Below are 19,990 nucleotides of genomic sequence, written 5' to 3'. Positions count from 1 at the left end.
CAAAACATCAAAAATTATGAGTCTTTTCTTTTATATATATATATATATATATATATATATATATATAGTTTAATTTTGTCATTTTTACTTATTGTAATACTTAGATCCATATCTAAATTATTTCCAACACAAACTTTGATATATTTTTTATTTCTACACTTTAACAATAAATAAAAATAATTCTTTTAATCTAACAATATTAACTTTTTTAGGTGTTAAAGAGTATTCCAAAATTAACATTTGAATTAGAAACATATTAAACAGTATAAACAACTCAATCATTAATATGAAACTTGATTTGACATGTCAAAAAACTATAATGTATTTGAATTAGGAAAACTAAATCTATTCACTTTTAAAATTTAGAGACCAAGTTATATTAAAGTTTAAAACGGACAAATTCTAATTTGGCGTCAAGTTTTAAAGAATAAAAATATTTTTAACCCTTAAATTAATAAAAACATAACAAGGTGTAAAAAAATTAGTATTAGATTAAAATTATGAATTTTCATAATTTAAAAACTAAAACATGAAATAAATAAAATTATCAATGTCGTAGATATAAAAATTAAATATACTTCAAAATTATAAGTTATCGATCTTTATTTAGATATGTTATAGTTATTCTAAAGTCATCTTAAATTCAATAGGTTTGTGATGAGCTTTATCTTAGAGGTATTCATTAGGGGAGAAAATATATATCTATCTGTGTGTGTGTGTCTTCAACCTTGCAGCTGCATAGTTCACAGAACTAGGCCTTTTGCTAGTTGTTGAAGCGCGATTTTCAACAGCATTTGGGTCATATGGAATGTGCTCCGATGAAGATGAACTCACTCCTCCATTTCCATGATCAGCACTAGCATCTGATACATTCTCAATGCCAGTGTACAAAAATATTTCAGTGTCTGAGACTCTGAATGATGTCCCAGGACTGCTTCCAATGCTTTGCATTCTCAAGTGTGAAGCTATGGCTTTTCTTGAACTATATGACCTTGACAACCAAACATTCCACCAGCTGAGATCAACTTTTTGATTAGTATATCTGATGATGCAGAGTTAGGGTGTTGTCTAAGGTAATCCAGTGGGGTCATGCCATCAACATCAGAGATATTCACATTTATTGAGGGAGCAGTCATAAGGAGCTGCACAAGATCAGAGTGAATGTTGCCTATGATGGCCATGTGAAGAACAGTTCTTCCATCATTGTTCTTGTCATTGATTATGTCCCCCACATGAAAGTTATTCCCACTCAGCATGTTTCTCAAAAGGTCAACCTGCTTGTCCAGTCTTCTGAATGCATGAGATTGAAAACCAGACACTGCCTTATGGAGAAAAGATTCTCCAGAGTTGTTTCTCAGAGAGATCAGTGTGGGAAATGCTGAGACAAGAGTTTCAGCTGTAGCTAATTGGCCCCTGGAAGCAGCCACATGCAAAGAAGTGTTACCCTGATGGTCTGTGGAGTTTATCATGTCAAAGGATGATATAAGATACTTAACAACCTGCATGAGAGGCAATATTGTTCAGAGTTGAAATACCACACCACACCACAACAAAAACAAATCACAAAAACTAATTGTTGCAGAATGCCTATAGGCACAAGCAATCAAAAGCTCAAAATGAATGAAAATAATTAATTATAAAAAGAGATAGTAAGGTCACATAAGAGGATTCCTTGATTCTTGTAAAGTAGATAAAAGGATTAGAACTTTTAACTACTTCTTCCTGTGACCGTCTATTTGATCATGCAAGAACTACTCGGAACAATAATGATCTTACAGAGATTAGAATAACTCTGTTGCTAAATGATACTGCATGCTAAATAATCTATGTTCAAACAACACCAAACAAAACTTTATATGTTAAAAGAGCTTTTAAAAGGTTTCCGCCACCACCAGAATAGTTATGAGAAACAAGGCAAAGAGTAGCAGAAGCTTCAAACATTTGATGCACAAAATGAAACAGAACTCATGATGAAAAACAAGAGTATCACCTCAACTTGGCCTCTTCCTGCAGCTGCATGTAGAACAGTAGATCCATCAGCATCTCTGTAAACCAAAACATCAGAGCAATTGGCCAGAAGCTCCTCCAAAATCTTGAGATTTCCTCCTCTGGCAGCAGCATGAACAGCCCTATTGGTCATCTCCCACCTATAAACAGAAGGAATGTCCCCAACATGCTCCTCCACCACCACCCCACCTTTGCCAGATATAAACCTTGGTGAAACAGCAAAATCAAATAACAGCCTAAAAACCTCACAATTCTTGCTCCTGGCAGCAGCATAGAGTATGTCAGTAATACCATACTCTCCCTCACCAAAAACCAGCAAAGGGTTCCTCTCAAGAAGGACTTGAACAAAACCCAAGTCCCCAGCTGAGGCAGCAGTGTACATTAGCCATCCACCATAGCCAGCTCTGATGAGAGAGTTCTTCCCTTTCTTTGACTCACATTCAAGCAGCAGTTTCTATGCCACCTCACTCCGAAACTTTGCAACATCATTGAATTGTTCTTCATCATCCCACACCACTTCCAGCCGCCGAATTCTGCACAGGGAAGTGAGCTTGAAAAGGTGGTTACTGTCCATTCTGAGAAGCTCACGAACCAAGTCATAGTGGCCATTTGCAGCAGCCCAATCTATTGGTGATGCGTACCACCACTGGTCCCCAGTGCTCTCCCAACGAAGAGGAAAGTATGTAGGAGCCATTGACAAGATTGGAAAAGCTAAAAACTCTAGTGATTTGAAAAGTCTTGCAAGTAACAACTTTAACAATATGAAAGCAGATAATAACTGAAAACAAGAACAACAAAGTAAAACCAACTCAAACTAATGATTGAAAAAGGGAAAGGGGAAGAAGAAAGAGTGAAATTGAGGGTGGAATGGAACTGATGATACAGAACAAAACAAGAGTACAGATAGAAGCTGGACCTGTGTGAGGAATATAGAAAACTGATACAGCACAAGAAAGCTTACATGGGAATTATAACATTGAACAAGAACAAATTAAGTTATAAAGGGAACCAAAGTTCACATGTGGGAAATGTAGAAAAGCACTAAAGCACACACATGAAGACAACACACGAGACTGATTAAAGGGTTGAACAGTGCTAGTTGCAAAATTCCATTAAAACACCCAGTAATCAGAAGCGCACAACAAGGAAAAAGAATGGTCCCTGAGGTTGGTTACGTAGGTTTGTGATTTGATCCAATTAATAATATCAAACAGTTGGTGTGAGAATGGAACCACAGCATCACATTTGTTCTCACAAAGTTAACACAGAAAAGGTAGCAGGCACTTCAAAGAAGAATATTGTTTATAAAAGTGATCACAATACTATTTGCAGTAGATAACATGAGAAAGGGATGTAATATTCAAGAAAAAAAAAAGGTAAACCTTTTTCAACTTGGAATCTCAAAAGGGAACTCTAAGATGCCAATAAAAATCTCATTGATGATTATGGTTCAGAACAGTGAACATCTTGTTGGATGCAAAGGACATGGATAATGATGAAAGAGGGGTTGGATGCAATGATGGTAGAAGCAGGGATTTCAACCAAAGAAATGAGATTTCACTGTTCACAAAGGTTTTGAAGTAATTATAGAGGTAATTATAGAGACTAAACTGAAGCATGGTGCTTTTGCTTCACACTTTCAGACACAGAACTAATGTGACCATCAAAATGCTGGCAGGGATTACGATTAAAGATTTTGGTGACCTGTCTTTGCTAGGTGCACAACAGTGACTTGAGTCCAACCACTCATGTTCATTGATCTTGGAATCACAACTCCTAGGAAAAAGCAAAAGCAAACATGTGAAAGGCAGCTTTTAACATATAGGTACTACATCCAAAAGCTGTATAGAGGAGGTTGCATGCTTTTAACAACAATGATGCATGTCATGTCCAATTCCACCCTCCTCCAATATCATTTTCTTGCCTCCTCTTTTAACTTCAGCAAGTCTCTATCTTGCTTTAGTGAGGGGTCAGAAAACCACAGCATCACATGGGCTCTAGAAGCCATGACAACCATCACTAAACAGTGATTCAATATCCTGGATATGTAATCTTCTTACCAGATTGTATCATCTAACATATGGGGATTCAGCATTACAGTTCAATTATTTGAAACATCAAATAATAACCTATGCAATGTGGTATAATATTATCTCTATCCACGCTTCTCAAAAATACATTATAAAATCAAAGATAAAACAACTTTTTGCTGTCCCAACTTTGTATTCACAAAACATTAAACATTTTCCTATGGATATGCAAATACAGTACAGGGACCACATTGAAGGAAGAAAAAAAAAAAAAAAAAAACTATGATACAGGAAGGCAGGCAGGCAGGAACCACTTAGAGCATGACCAATACACATTATCCCTGGATCTCAAAATGTTTTAACTGTTCTAACTCGATATGATTTATAAAGTGAGAAGATAAAGAAATTCACTATTTATTTTGATTAAAGCAGTCAGTACATTTAACTCACTATTTATTTTGATTAAAGCACTCAGTACATTTAACTCCGATCAATTCAAAGATACATGCAACTTAGGGACTATTTACGTTGAAGCAAAATTGAGTTCTATTTTCAAAGGTTTGAATAACAAACTACAAAAGGTAATTTTGGTAATTAAAAAAATAAAAGAAAACAGAAAACAAACCCTACTTTGCAAGGGTAAATTCCTTTTTAGATAAAGCAATTAAAAAGTTCACCACACCAAGCCTATTCCAGTATATGAATAATCCTGAACAGAAGGCTCCACCAAGTCCATGTAGAAAAGGGAAATAGCATATGCATTTTTAGCAAACCTCCAAAAGTGAGATAGCATTGGATCACCCACCAGTTAAGTTCACTGGTCAGGGGACAAGAGATGGTGGCTTACACCCATGAAGTTCGATTGCAATGTCAAAACTATGGCCCATGTAAAGCAATGAAAGAAATACTAAATACATATTGTATGAAGTTGAACTAATTTACGTTTTTAAAGCACAGTATATCATTCTTGTTAGAAGAATGGCATAATTGGGGCAATGCCAATCACAACAAATCTCATTACATTTCTATCAGAAAAGAGTACAAAATTAAAAGTTCCATTCAGATCTTCTATTAAATAATGTGTTACCAAGTATGCGATATTTGATTCTAACGGAAAAGTTCATCCAACGTTTTACCGTGTGATTCTTGAACGAAGGAAAATTTATGTGAGTAACTGCCCAGTTGCCACAATTCTGTCTTTGAGTTTTGAGGGGAGCGACATTCCTTTGGTCTTTCTATAGGAATCCCCTTGAATGAACGTTATAATAAATGTCTAGACAAGCAAAACAAAGCAAAGAACAAAATTATAGATAAGGATCTGTTCAATCAACAGAAGCAATCAGATTTATTTTACACAACATCCCAGGTAAAAAACAGAATAAAAAGTAGTAGAAAGAAAAGAAACAACAAATGTGCAAAATCATCCAACTCTTTGGTTTTTGTTCCGTTTAATGATTTGCATACATGTAAGCCGATTACTCAGAGGAATCCCAGAAGACTGAGAACCCCAATGTCACTTCAACCAACCACTCATTCCCGTAGTTTCTCTTTTTGACCATTGAAATCAGTTCTTTGCCTTCACAGTGTTATTCTCCTTGATCCTTGCCCGGTTATCCAGCTTAACAAAGCGTTTTAGATCGTCATAAGCTAATGTTTCAATATTCTTCCTACGTAGTTCACTAAGTGCCGGTCGTTTATCGAGCAGATGCCACAGCCAGTCAGGGTAGTCTGAATCAGGCAGGATTTTTGGATCAGTTCCTTCCTTCAGAATGTTAGCACCTACAACTGTGCTTGACTTGACTTCTTTGCTAAGACTTGATGCCTTGGGTGCATCAGCAGCTCCACCCCCTTTAGATCCTTTCTTTGCTTTCCCGGTGGCAAAAGTCCGTTGGTGTGCAACCCCAATTGCTTCTTTGGCTGTAAGCATATATCTTATCGATCTGGCATGGTTCATAGCCATGACTTTCTTCTGAAACACAATTTTATACCACTTTAGGGTGGAACATAACTATGTAGAAAAATAGAAAAATCCAGGAGGAATAATAGATCTCTTACAATTTGAATTCAACACCTTCTATGTTGACAGAAGCAATACAAGTCTAAATGCTGAAGCAAGATTTTGATGATGATAAAAGAAGCCTGAAAGCCATCTGGAAGTCAATATGAAGAACATGTGTTGTTGTGTTTAAAGCTATCTTGTAAAGTGTAATTAGAATAGCTAGAATCAATATTGCACAAAATTCTGGTATTTCTCGAAAAATTGGTTCAGCTCAGGATAATCGATTATCGTATCACTTTGATTTTTCGAGAAATACCAGAATTTTCTTGTGCAATATTGATTCTAACTATTCTAATTACACTTTACAAGATAACTTTAAACACAACAACACATGTTCTTCATATTGACTTCCAGACTTCTTTTATCATCATCAAAATTTTGCTTCAGCATTTAGACTTGTATTGCTTTTGCCAACAATCTCCCCCTTTTTGATGAGGATCAAAACAATATGTTTAAAGTATCTGCAATCAAAATATCTTACAAATAGATTTGTTAGTAGCACTGTTTGGTTTAAACTTTTAAACTTTTTCTCCCCCTGTTTTGATCATATGAAAAAGGTTTTAATAGAGAAGCTCCCCCTCAATTAAACAATTATAAAGAATAACAATAAAAATAGACTTTCATTAAGAAATAATAAAACTGGAAAACACTTACAATAACAAATAAAAAATAACAATGATGTAGACTTTTAAAAGTCTTGACTCATGTCATCACCTTCATCATATTTATCAAACTTATGTTCTAAATTAGAAATTCTAGAATCTAATCCTCTAATTAAGCCAGTGACTTCCTCATGTCGGTGAGTGGAGAGAAGAAAGAATTCTTCAAGTCTCTGGTTTAGGTTTAAAATGTGATCTTCTAAAGAAGAGGATGAGTCACCAACACCACTGGATGATCCAATATTGGTGTCAGCAGGAGGAATAGGAGCAGTGGGAGGATTCTCTTCTTCTTCATTGTCCGAGGAAGGCATATCATCCTTGTGAATGTAGGTATTCCCAAAAGGAATAAATTTCAACTGCTTCAACGAGTTTTCCGCAATTTTGTTTGCCTCAGTGGTTTTATGAGATTGTTCATCAGAGACATTTACCCCTTTGTACTCACAAATACGAGAGATGAGCAAGGAATACAGGAGTGGATATTGAGGTAATCTCTTGGCTTTGAGCATGGTGTCAAGAATGATGCTTGGCAATGGATAGGACTGTGATTGAGCATAGCATAGATGATCATAAGATCTGCTTCACTGCACTGTACGTGATTTGTACCACGTGGACATAAAATCCAAACAATAAGATAGTGAAGTAGATGCTCATCAACTTTGAGAGGTCCTGCTAGCAATTGGCGGCCTATTTCTTGATCCAATCGTCGCATAAAGGATCTATAAGCGAATATTTTGTTGAACCCTTCAATGCCAGCAGTGAGGATTGGAGATGTGCCATCATGAATGGGAAATTGAGCAACATTTTCCCAAATATCATCATCCAGAATAATGTCAACACCTTTCACCTCTGTAAAACCCACTCCATCTTTGAATTTGTAATTGAAGTTGAAAGATCGTACCAAATCGGGGTAATAGGTGCCTTGCATCTCTGTGAAGAATTTGACCCCTTGTTCAGCAAGAAAAACAGGAATTGTGAAACGACGATTGACAAACTATTGAGACTGGATGAATTTCGAAGTGACAAGGGGCTTGTCTTTCCATAATGTGATGAATTCAGATCTTCTATCTTCATCTGAAATTCATCCTTCAATGGAAGCAGTCCTAGGTGCAGTTGAGGTTTGAGGGGCACGAGATGCAGTCCTTCTGCGGGTAGAATTCTTCCTATGATAGGGTTCAACCATTGTTGAGGTAAAGGAGAGGGAAGCTTTGAGAGTTTTTGAGAATGGATACTACTAAGGAAGTAAGTACTCCTATGGGAACTTCCTGCTACTTAGACAAAGATGAATTAGGAATAGAGGTAAATCAGACTATGTTTAGAGGCATCATAGGTTCTTTGTTGTATCTTACTGCAAATAGGCTCGACATTATGCAATTTGTATGTGCGTGTGCTCGTTTTCAAGCCAATCCAAAAGAATCACATCTTACTGCTGTGAAAAGAATTTTAAAATACTTAAAAAGAAATGCATGTTTTGGACTTTGGTATCCTTCAGGAGTATCTCCTAATTTGATAGGCTATTCAGATGCTGATTATGGTGGTTGTAAAATAGATAGAAAAAGTATCAGTGGTACTTGTCACCTCTTAGGAAGTTCATTAGTCTCTTGCACTCTAAGAAACAAGCTTGTGTAGCTTTGTCAACTACAGAGGCTGAATACATAGCAGCTGGAAACTGTTGTGCTCAAATTCTTTGGATGAAACAACAATTAGAAGACTATAATATCTTTCTAAATCATATACCTCTGAAATGTAATAATACCAGTGCTATTAACTTAACCAAAAATCCCATAATGCACTCTAGGACAAAGCACATTGAAATAAGGCATCATTTCCTAAGAGATCACATAAATAAAGGGAATTGTGAGATAGAATACGTAGATACAAAGCATCAATTAGTTGATATCTTTACCAAACCTTTAGCTAATGATAGATTTTATGAACTAAGAAGAGACTTAGGCATATTAGAGATCTCATAAATAATCGATTATCCTTAATTATGAGCCAAAAATCAAAAACTCTCTGGAATAATCGATTATCACTTAGAATAATCGATTATAAGCTCGTCAGGATTCATATTTTACCCAGTTTTTGAAACAATAATCGATTATAACCTTCTGATAATCGATTATTACACGTCGTTGGACCAAATAAATTCAAAAACTAGTCGTTGCAATGGCTAGATTTGCATTAAAATGAGTGTATATGGCCGTTGGAGACACTTCTCTATATATATCAGCCATTTTGGTCGCTAGAACACTCTTTTCTCACCTTCAACACTCAAGAACCTCTCATTTTCTCAAAATTCTCAAAAAAACTCTCAAAGCTTCCCTCTCCTTTACCTCAACAATGGTTGAACCCTCTCATAGGAAGATTCCTACCCGCAGAAGGACTGCATCTCGTGCCCCTCAAACCTCAACTGCACCTAGGACTGCCTCCATTGAAGGATGGATTTCAGATGAAGATAGAAGATCTAAATTCATCACATTATGGAAAGACAAGCCCCTTGTCACTCCGAAATTCATCCAGTCTCAATAGTTTGTCAATCGTCGTTTCACAATTCTTGTTTTTCTTGCTGAACAAGGGGTCAAATTCTTCACAGAGATGCAAGGCACCTACTACCCCGATTTGGTACGATCTTTCTACTTCAATTACAAATTCAGAGATGGAGTGGGTTTTACATAGGTGAAAGGTGTTGACATTATTCTGGATGATGATATTTGGGAAAATGTTGCTCAATTTCACATTCATGATGGCACATCTCCAATCCTCACTGCTGGCATTGAAGGGTTCAACAAAATATTCGCTTATAGATCCTTTATGCGACGACTGAATCAAGAAATAGGCCGCCAACTGCTAGCAGGACATCTCAAAGTTGATGAGCGTCTACTTCACTATCTTATTGTTTGGATTTTATGTCCATGTGGTACAAATCACGCACAGTGCAGTGAAGCAGATCTTATGATCATCTATGCTATGCTCAATCACATTTCTATCCATTGGCCAAATATCATTCTTGACACCATGCTCAAAGCCAAGAGATTGCCTCAATATCCACTCCCGTATTCCTTGCTCATCTCTCGTATTTGTGAGTACAAAGGGGTAAATGTCTCTGATGAACAATCTCATAAAACCACTAAGGCAAAAAAAATTGCAGAAAACTCCTTGAAGCAGATGAAATTTATTCCTTTTGGGAATACCTACATTCACAAGGATGATATGCCTTCACCGACATGAGGAAGTCACTGGCTTAATTAGAGGACTAGATTCTAGAATTTCTAATTTAGAACATAAGTTTGATAAATATGATGAAGGAGATGACATGAGTCAGGACTTTTAAAAGTCTACATCATTGTTATTTTTTATTTGCTATTATAAGTGTTTTCCAGTTTTATTATTTCTTAATGAAATTCTATTTTTATTGTTATTCTTTACAATAGTTTAATTGAGGAGGAGCTTCTCTATTAAAACTTTTTTCATATGATCAAAATAGGGGGAGAAAAAGTTTACAAGTTTAAACCAAACAGTGCTACTAACAAATCTACTGGTAAGATATTTTGATTGCAGATACTTTAAACATATTGTTTTGATCATCATCAAAAAGGGAGAGATTGTTGGCAAAAGCAATACAAGTCTAAATGCTGAAGCAAGATTTTGATGATGATAAAAGAAGCCTGAAAACCATCTGGAAGTCAATATGAAAAACATGTGTTGTTGTGTTTAAAGCTATCTTGTAAAGTGTAATTATAATAGTTAGAATCAATATTGCAAAAGAAAATTCTAGTATTTCTCAAAAAATCAAAGTGATAATCGATTATCACTTAGGATAATCGATTATTCTGAGCTGAACCAATTTTTTCAAGAAAGCATTGGAATAATCGATTATCACCTCTGATAATCGATTATCTGTTCAAAAATTTGTTTTTCATAAAACACAATGAAATAATCGATTATCCCTGGTCAGTTGGGAGCGACTATTCAGCTTTTTGACCTAATTTTTGGAACCTCTATATAAGGATCATCAGAGTTACTTCTCACTTACCTTTTTGAGAAGCTAGAGTGCTAGTGCTGTGACTGCAAGAGAGTTCTCTGAGTGTTCTCAAAAGAAGCTTTGAGAAACCTAGTGTGGGTAGAGCAAGTGTGGGTAGAGCAATAACTTTTCCTGAGAGGTATTATAGGAGATTGAGTGTTGCTGCTGCTAGGAAAGCTAAGGTCAAGGTTCTCTGTGTGATTCAGAGAAAGGTGTTCATCTCTTGTGTGTTCAAGAGATGTGTTTTCTTTCCTTACTCTTTTATGATCTGATTGTAATCTCTTATTTGTTAGTAATTTAGTTAATCTCGTTTTGTAGAGATTAACAATTGGGCGTAGGGTCTTTTGATCTGAACCAATATAAATACTTGTGTTCAATCTTCTTCTCAATCTCTTTATTTCATCTGTTATTGTGTTTATAGAAATTAATATTTGATTTAATGATAAATTTTGGAAAAATTTTAAAGTATTAATTTTATTACTTAAAACTAATTCACCCCTCTTGGTTTTTGTCCAAACGCTTAAACATTCCGCTGCGCGATACCAACAGACTGCTAAGAGTTCAAATACCTACTAAGATGCAGAAATTGTACAATACATAATCTGAACTCCTATTTCCCTTACAAAATTTCTCCTAAAGAGTTTAATATAAAAAGGATGATCAACCATTGGGGCTTAAAGAGTGCATGTAACTAACAGGTTGCAGTTATAAAAAAAACAACTTTGCATCATTCCTCTCCTTTTCCAATCCCACACTTCCAGAACATTAATTTTTTGTGCATGTTGAAGTAAATCAACCAAAATTCAGTGTGCACGAATGCACCAGCAATATCTATATTCTACCCAAAAGCATGACTGTTTAATAAGCTAAGTCGAGTATGCGGGCCAACGGGCCAACCCAGGCGGGTCACGGACCAGCCTGCGCGGGTCACGGGTCAGGGCGGGCCTGCCGATTCACACTCCTGACCCGCTCCGCTTTTTTTTGGGCCTGTGGGTGGGCCAGGCCCATATCGCCATTTCTACACAGAGCCCTAATTTGAATTGAAATTAAGCATGCTGGGTGGTTATAGAAAGTCATATACAATTTCAGAATGTACCAAATCCAGTAAACATAAATCACAATGGCGAAACAAGAAGGACAAAAACAGGGCAAATGAAGGGAGCTTAGGGCAAAAACAGGGCAAATGAAGAGAGCTTAGGGCAAAATCAGGACAACCACAAAACACAAAACAATGACGAAACAAAATCAAGGAAATCAATAGAACCCAAAACAATCATGATAACCACATAACAAAATCAGAAATTCACGGAAAAATTTAAGGGATAAATAAACAAACCTGTTCGTGGTGGCACACCTCTTGCTCTGCGTGGGAACCGCCGCTCTGGGAACCGTCGCGCCGCGCCTCCTCTCCTTATCTCAATCTCCCTCGCGTCGCGTCCTGGTGCGTGGCGTAGCGTGGCGTGTTGCGGTGGCGTCGATGGCTGGGAGGAAACGTTCAACGGCAGCGACGCAGCGTCAAATGGGTGGGGGAAAGGAAACAACGGCAGCGTCGCGTGAGGTCGTGAGTGGTGGTGCGGTGCGGTGGCCGTCAATGGCTGGGAGGAAAACAACGACAGCCGTGAGTGGCTTGCAGCGGCGTGAATTGGTTGGTGAGTGGTGTGCTGAGTTCACTATATAGGTTTTTTAGGTTGATATGAAATTTTCTTTCCTTTCGTCTCTCTCACTCTCTGCAGCATTGCACTCACTTACTAACTTTAACTTAACTTAATATCATTTTTTTTAACAAAAGATTCAACAAAAGACAACTTTAAAATGATTTTTTTCTATAATTTTAATTAATTTAACTAAATAATTACATATTTTATTTTATTTTTTATTTTTTTATTATGTAATAATTAATCTTAAAAAATTATATATTTTAATTTTAATTTTTTAATTTTATTTAAAGGTTAATTTTCTTTTAATTCTAAGTTTTTTACTTTAGTTCTTTTTTTTGTTTTACTAATTTTTAATTTTTTAATGGTTATTTTCTTTAAATTTATATATTTTTCAATTTTCTCTCTCTTAATATATATTTTAAAAATAAAATAAAATATTAATATACACATATATACTTTTATTAATTTTATTTTTAAATTAGTTGTTCAATCAAACAAATATAAAGAAACTCACATGTATATAAAAATACAAGTGTACGAGATGTTTTTAAATTATAGAAACTAAGAACAATTTGACCAAAAGGAATGAAATTCACCAAGTATAAAAATATCATATATATTTTTCAAATTACTGGAACTAAGATCAATTGTGACAAAAAAATTGAAGGACCTAAATCATACAATAATAGGATAAAATTTGTTCATCGTCCCAGTACAATAAGTTCCACACAAAAAGAACGAGAACTAAGTATAAAAACCGCGAGCACAAGAATTATAGTTTCAAAGAATAGGAACTAAGACCAATTGAATACAAAAATTCAAGGACTTCAAACACATGCTACTCATAATACCAACTACATGTCAGAAGCAGAAAAATTTAGCGAATACATTTGGTTCTATCAGCGAATATCAACACGTTCAGTTTCCCACTTTATACATGTTTGTGAAGTGAACTATAAAAGGAAAGAATCCAAATTCCAACATCATAGAGAAAACGCAAATACAAGACAATTAATCAGAGTGTCCAGAAGGTTCGAAAACAGTTTGTACCAAACTCGACAATGGAGAAAGATATCCGTGTTTCCTGTTAAGAAACAATATCAGATATGAAGAGATCAAAAGGTCAAGTGAAGCTTACAATTTGAAGAGTATGGTGGAATAAGATCGGTGTCTCCGGCGTTGAACGGTGGTTTCCGCCGCGGCTCCTTTTATGCTACGATGCTCGCCAAGCTCTGAACTCCTAGCTTCGCAATGGCGTGTGTTTCAGCTCCGAACATTCGGTGACCGAACCCGAGAAAAGGAACAGCTTCTTTACAAGGGGTCTGGGTTGATAGAATACGCATAAGGGCATATTCTTCCTGCACCCCATAATTTCCTTTGCACCTCCGTAAATTTAAACATTTTAAATTTAAGTTTTATTTATAACTTTCAGATTTTTTTAATTTTAAACTTAAAGTTTATATAATTTAAAATGTTAAATATTAATATTTTGGTATAATAAAATGTAAATAAAAATATAAAATTTATATTTCAAAATGTATACTTTAAAATATAAATATATGATAAAATATAAGTTTTATATTCTAAATTTTAATCCAAAATACAAACAAAATTGATGTTTAATGTTTCGAATTATATAATCTATAATATTTTTAAATTCCACTTTGAAAATTCTAAATCAGTTGAGTTTAAAATTTTTAAATTTATAAAAGTGCAGAATAAGATTATAGAGGTACAGGAAAAATTACAGGGTGTAAAATTCTAGAAAATGGCGTTTTAAAAGTGATAGTGGCTTAAAATTATTGAGACTCGAGTATTTTAATATTAAAATATTTTAGTATAAATAGAATCGTTATAAACGAGTTTCATTATTTTAAAACACACCATCTCTCTATAAATCACTTCTCTAGAATTCTCTAACTTCTCTCTAAAGGTTCTGTCTCTCTGGTCGTCTGATTGAAGAACCGAGACCGTAGGATTGATTCTCTCGGCTAGCTCTTCAAATTGGACCGATCAATTTCTTCGTTCGCGTAAGTTGAGTTTTTGCTGTCTTTTTCTGTTTTCTGTTTTCTGTTGCATGTGAGCTCTCTTCCGCTTGAATGTGACGTTTTAATCATTAGTATGAGTCTTTGTTGATCAGTGACCATAATGGTAGGTCTTGATCGTTCTTATGATGTTTTTATGTGTAGATAGAGCATCGTATGGAGTTAGATGCGTTTTGGTGTTCTTTAAGCGGTTTGTGTCTGCAGAGTCGCTTTGTCAGGTAAGAGAAGCTTAATTGAATTTAATTAGAGGATATAATGAATGTAATTGTGTGTAATTAGAATTGATTGTTTGAAGTGTGATGGAATGTGAATTGTTTGATGTTTGGTATAAGTGAAATTGTGATTGCATTGTGTGGATTGAGGTTGAATTGGAAAATGAACACTTGAATCATGGCTCTAATTGGTATCATCTCACTTTGCTTAAAAACCATTTTGAAAACTAGACAACACTGCCTTGGAGGTGCCAATTTGAGTCATGAAATCAACTGAAACATTTCCCAACGAAAACCATAATATGTGTTGTTTTCTAGTGTGAGGATGAGCCTCGGAATTCAAGGTTGAGCCTTGAAAAATGCGAGAGGATCAACGCTGAGCGCCAGCCCAACGGTGCCTGGCGTTGAAAAATGCGAGAAGAATGAGTCTAAGCGCCAGCCCAACGGTGCAGGTCTGGAAATTTTAATGCTGAGGCTGAGCGTTGGAATCTGAGGTTAAGAGCTGGTTGCCAGATTTCATGTGTTTGTTGTTTTGATATGTTTCATTGCATTAATTGATCTGAAATGAATTATTTTGACTGTTTTGGTATACTTTGAGTGAGATTGGGTGAATATGGACCTGTTGTATGTGAATTATGGAGGAATTTCATGGAGAAATTCTAAGTGTGGATGAGGTAGGGTATGCAAAGACATAAGGACTTAGTTTTGGTTGGTATCCTGACGCTCCAATAACCATTAAGGCTCATATAGAGTATAATGAGTTATGTCGTGAAGAGTAGCAGGAGGTCTTAGCCACTGGACTCGATCAAGTCTTTGGCGCGAAGGAGACTTACCTGGTGTGATGATTGGGTGATAACCCCTTGAGACCAAACTCTGCAGAGTTTGGGAATCATACACGGTGCAAGCCACCAAGAGGTCTGATGTTAATTGCATATATCCGGATAATTGAGTCTAGAGTTGAATGGCATGTGAGTATTGGAATGTTCCTGTGTGAATTTGTGATAATTGATTGTTATTATGCTCTTACTCTAATGTAACCTTCTTTAAATCATTATTAGCTTACCTTGCTTTCTGTATTTTTGTCTCGTGTTGTATGTTTCCTTTTGCGATGATCACCTTAATGGTTGGAGCAGATGTGGTTGCAATGTCAGAGGCACTTCTGGAGGATGAGGAGCCATCGTTTTAGGTGGGAGCTCTAGTGGTGGTCAGTTTAGGTATATTTTTATCAGTTTAGTGTAAGTGTATAAGTGATATATTTTTATAGTCATATATTTTGTAAGACTGTATTAATATATTGTGTACATTGAATTACCTATTTTGGAACTATAATGAAACTTCCTATTTTTATTAGTTTTAAGCTGCTAAAAATTGGGATGTTACACAAGGCAGATTATATATACCTATTTTCTCTGGTTACGTTATTTTTAATTTGTTAAAGGTAGTTTTGGTCTAACTTCATAAATTTTTTTTTACTTTTTATATGCAATTTTGGTATTATTTTTTTTTCTGATTTTAGTCTAAAATTTAAAAAATATTATGATTTTTAATTAGTTTTCAATTCTTCATATGCTTATTTTCTATTCTTTAAATTTGTATTAATTAAATTATGTTTTATCATATGTTTGTAATTCTTAAATTTAATGTGAAATTGATATATTGATATATATATATATATATATATATATATAATTATATAATGTGATTTATTAGTTAATTAATTTAAAAAATTTATTTTATTATGATAAGAGATAAAATAGTTTAATAATTATTTTAAAAAGTATTTTATTAAAAAAATTATGATAAGAGAAATAATGATTTATTAATTATTTAGTTATTTAAAAGATTGTGATAGGAAATATAATGATTTATTAATTTAAAGGATTATTTTTATTTAAACTTTTTTGAGTGGTAAAATATTTGGTGAATGGTTATTCCGAAGATTAGAGAAAACTGTGTGTTCATTTTTTTAATTTTAAAAATAAATATAAATAAGTTTTTAAATTTTATTTAAATATATTTTTATTTCTTTTGTAGATAATTTATTTTTTATGTCTTATAAAATCATAATCTTACAATCATACTCTTGTATTATTATTATTGCTGATAAAAAAGATACTCTTGTATTATTTTTTATTTCTTTCTTAAAGCACTAACCAGGACGTGTCAGGTGATTAGAAGTATAGAAAGAGACATTATATGGATGGGAAGCAAAGGGTTAGAAGATAGCCTCATAAAGTGAAAAACTATGTGTAAACCTAAGGAGCAAGGAGTAACAAAACATGGAGAATGCTAAATGTGTGGTGAGTGAATTGAAGCAATGAGTCACGTCTTCTTTAGTTGTCAAGTTCCAAATTCAGTGTGGAACATGGGTAATATGTGGTTAGGGATAAGCTTACTATAGCACAATCAAGTTGCATTTCATTTTAAACATTTTAGTACCTTGGAGCTTAGTGTCAAAGGAAATATGATCTAAAAGTGCATGGGGTAGCAATTATTTGGGATATTTGGAACATGAAAAATAAAATTGTGTTCAAAAGTGTTATAGTAAATGCTAAAGAAATATTTAGCTTGACGTAGGTAAGATATAAACTCAAAAGGACAAACTTCTCATATTCGGAATGGTATGTTAGTAGTTCAGTTGGGGAAAGGGGTGTAATTATGTTCTTTATTTAGTTTAGGAAAATTATACTTCGAAAAAGTTTGGATTTGACAAAGTTTGGAATGACAAATTTTGGTGAATAACCATTTTTGATAAAAAAAAAATCTAAAAGAAGTAGACTAAGGTTGGTAAAAGATATGTATTGGACGATGCTGTGTAGAATGTTGAAACTGAAGAAGTCTTTAATTCTTAGGTTTACAAGGACTTATTGGTTTTTTGTACTAAGACAATTGTATCATAGTTTGAAACAATAAGTGGTAGAATAGACACCCAAAGGGCAAACTTTTCTTTGTTTTATAAGTAAGACTCTAGCAATGCAGCAAAATATAGATGGTTCAATCATAGTGACATGCTTTCTAATTCATTTTTTTTTGACAAAAATAAAGAATAAAAGAACACACACCACAATGAAATTTTTATAGCCTATAAAAGAGGCAAGTTGGTAATAAGTAACTATTACTTTCGGTACAAGCAATTATTTAAAGTTTTTCTTCTTTTTTCATTTCTGCTTAAGCTTTATATATCACAACAACCAAGAGAAATGATAAACTCACCATAACTTGAATTTTTTTTATCTAATTACTCTATTTATTCATCCCAACCTGCCACAAATTTAAACTTTTCTCTTTTTTGTGAGACACTTTCATGCTTCAAAATGCCTTAAGACTTCATTCTGAAACATGCTACATTCAGGCATGACATGACACTCCTTAATTTTGGCATAATCATGATAAAAAGGAATAACTAAATATAAATAAGAACCCTTCAAACCATGAAGAGGCACAATACAACACTAATCACAACCCAGTACATTTATATGCATTGTAAAATTGAAGTATATTCAAATTAACAAGATCACATCTACAATGTTCAATAGTCACCCTACCCTTAAGGGGAAAAGCCAATGCTCTTATCCTTTAAACTGCCATTCACGACGGCACATGGGGCAATGCGCTTGTGATGTTTGAGAATTAACCCATTTCAGGATGCAGTGCAAATGAAACGCATGATTGCATACACCCCAAACTGCAAGAAGACAAGAGAACAAGCATTACTCATTTCCTTTATAAAGACTTACATAGCACTACAATTTGATAAGCAAATCCTGATACCAAGAAAAAGATATCATCCATACATTAAACAAACAGTTTTTCAAGGGGAGTCAAGCACGAATTTATAGCCCAAAATAAAATATTTTTATCTTACTGATGTCTTAAAAGCTTCTCAATCATGCGAAATTGCTTCGGCATAAACCAAAAAGTAACAGTAACATACTCACACTACAGTTGAGTGAATTTGTGTTGGAAAGAATGTAACATACATTGCTAGAGTATATAAATTTTGCATAAATGTCAAAGTCATCCACATGAGCAACAATTTTCTTTGCAGGAGTTCGACACATTCAAACAAGAGAAGTTTGCATTTTAAATACATTTTCATTATAAATTAGAACTACAAACGATGTAATTTTAGAGATAATTAGAAAATTAACAAAATTTGGACAGAGTGATTCAGTGTACTATGTGTGGAGAGAAAACGAAACCAAATAAAAGGACCCTTTTTCCATAATCCTACAAACTTATATGCAAAGCTTGGAAGCTTCATTGATTCATTTACACAATGTTGATGATTAGTTAAACAAGGCCCAAGCAGTGATATTACAACTAAAAATTTTCTGAGACTTCCTTCAGCCCTCACAATAGGACCACTGCTTACACAAATAATAACAGAACACATACGTTAGGATTTAAGCACAAGAAGATATCCCCACCCAAAAGAATAGTCCATCATGTAAGAGAGCTCACAGCTTATCCTACTCACTGTGACACTCTTAACTTTGTTAACCCCTTTAATGTCTGATGTCCATAACCGTCTCACACACAATTGACACTGAGCAGATGGCATCTCTTTTTTCTTTCAAGACAACTTTACTCATTTATTAGTATTGGCTTTGCAGCTTAATCTAGCTTATAATTAGCCTTTTCCCTGTAACATAACTCTCAATAAAAGCAACAATTGTTGGGACTCAAATACAAGAGGATATTCCAACCTAAGAATTAGTCCATTAAGTAGGAGAGTCTTAAGGCTTATATTCTACTCAGTGTGAGATTCTTAACAAATAAAATCACAAACAGTTACACAATGTGTAGTTGAGTTTAAGACTATATCACTTACACAGTTACCCAAAGCACAATGATTAATCGAGAAATTTAACTAGGACAAGTTGGTCCAGATATAATAACAACACAGTCTACCACATAAAAAAAAATATATAGCTTACTCAGAGGACAGTCATCCCCTGGAAGTTTACAGTCTGGACAACATCCATCAAAGGCCATTCTACAGATCCCACACGTTTCATCTTGAGCATCCCAAGTCCACGAAACAATACCGTGCCATCTAGATTTAACAAGAGAGAACAAAAAATTAGGAAGAGCTAAATATTTATTTACAAATGACTAGAAAAAATGATAAAGGAGACTGACAATTCAGAACAAAAATAGGGGTAAATTAAATTTCCCGTGTTTAATAGAAATTTGAAGCAAGTGAAAAGGCAATGGAACTCAATTTCACACGTACACCGCAACTTTTGTCCTCCTTAAAATTATTTTCAATCCCTCCTTACTTTTCATCTTCTCT

At 34.4% G+C, this 19,990-nt stretch overlaps 2 protein-coding genes and 1 pseudogene across 7 annotated transcripts in view; all 3 read right to left on the bottom strand.

Moving 5' to 3' along the window:
* The window catches only part of LOC114168948, a 34,163-nt gene that overhangs the window by 11,313 nt on the left and 2,860 nt on the right, over positions 1-19,990 (bottom strand). The window lies entirely within an intron of this gene.
* On the bottom strand, positions 593-12,211 carry LOC114168949 (annotated as a pseudogene).
* LOC114168950 (54S ribosomal protein L37, mitochondrial-like) lies at positions 5,326-12,227 on the bottom strand. 5 transcript variants are annotated; one of them, XM_028053938.1, is made up of 3 exons: positions 12,113-12,184; positions 6,093-6,176; positions 5,326-6,006 (listed from the first exon to the last, which is right to left on the bottom strand). In XM_028053938.1, exon 3 carries the CDS (start codon positions 5,995-5,997, stop codon positions 5,602-5,604), a length of 396 nt encoding a protein of 131 aa, XP_027909739.1. In that variant the 5' UTR covers positions 5,998-6,006; positions 6,093-6,176; positions 12,113-12,184; the 3' UTR covers positions 5,326-5,601. The 5 variants fall into 5 exon arrangements, with proteins under 5 accessions (XP_027909739.1, XP_027909741.1, XP_027909738.1 ...); XM_028053940.1 differs by having other exon boundaries at positions 5,326-6,003; XM_028053937.1 differs by lacking the exon at positions 6,093-6,176 and having other exon boundaries at positions 12,113-12,227.

The sequence above is a fragment of the Vigna unguiculata genome, chromosome 11 (genome assembly GCF_004118075.2).
Source record: "Vigna unguiculata cultivar IT97K-499-35 chromosome 11, ASM411807v1, whole genome shotgun sequence".
Taxonomy (NCBI): Eukaryota; Viridiplantae; Streptophyta; class Magnoliopsida; order Fabales; family Fabaceae; genus Vigna; species Vigna unguiculata.
The sequence above is the reverse complement of the archived record's forward strand: the minus strand, read 5'-3'. Positions and strand labels throughout refer to the sequence as shown.

Coding starts and splice junctions, on each gene's coding strand:
- LOC114168950 (XM_028053937.1), bottom strand. CDS start 5,997: ATGGCTATGAACCATGCCAGATCGATAAGATATATGCTTACAGCCAAA.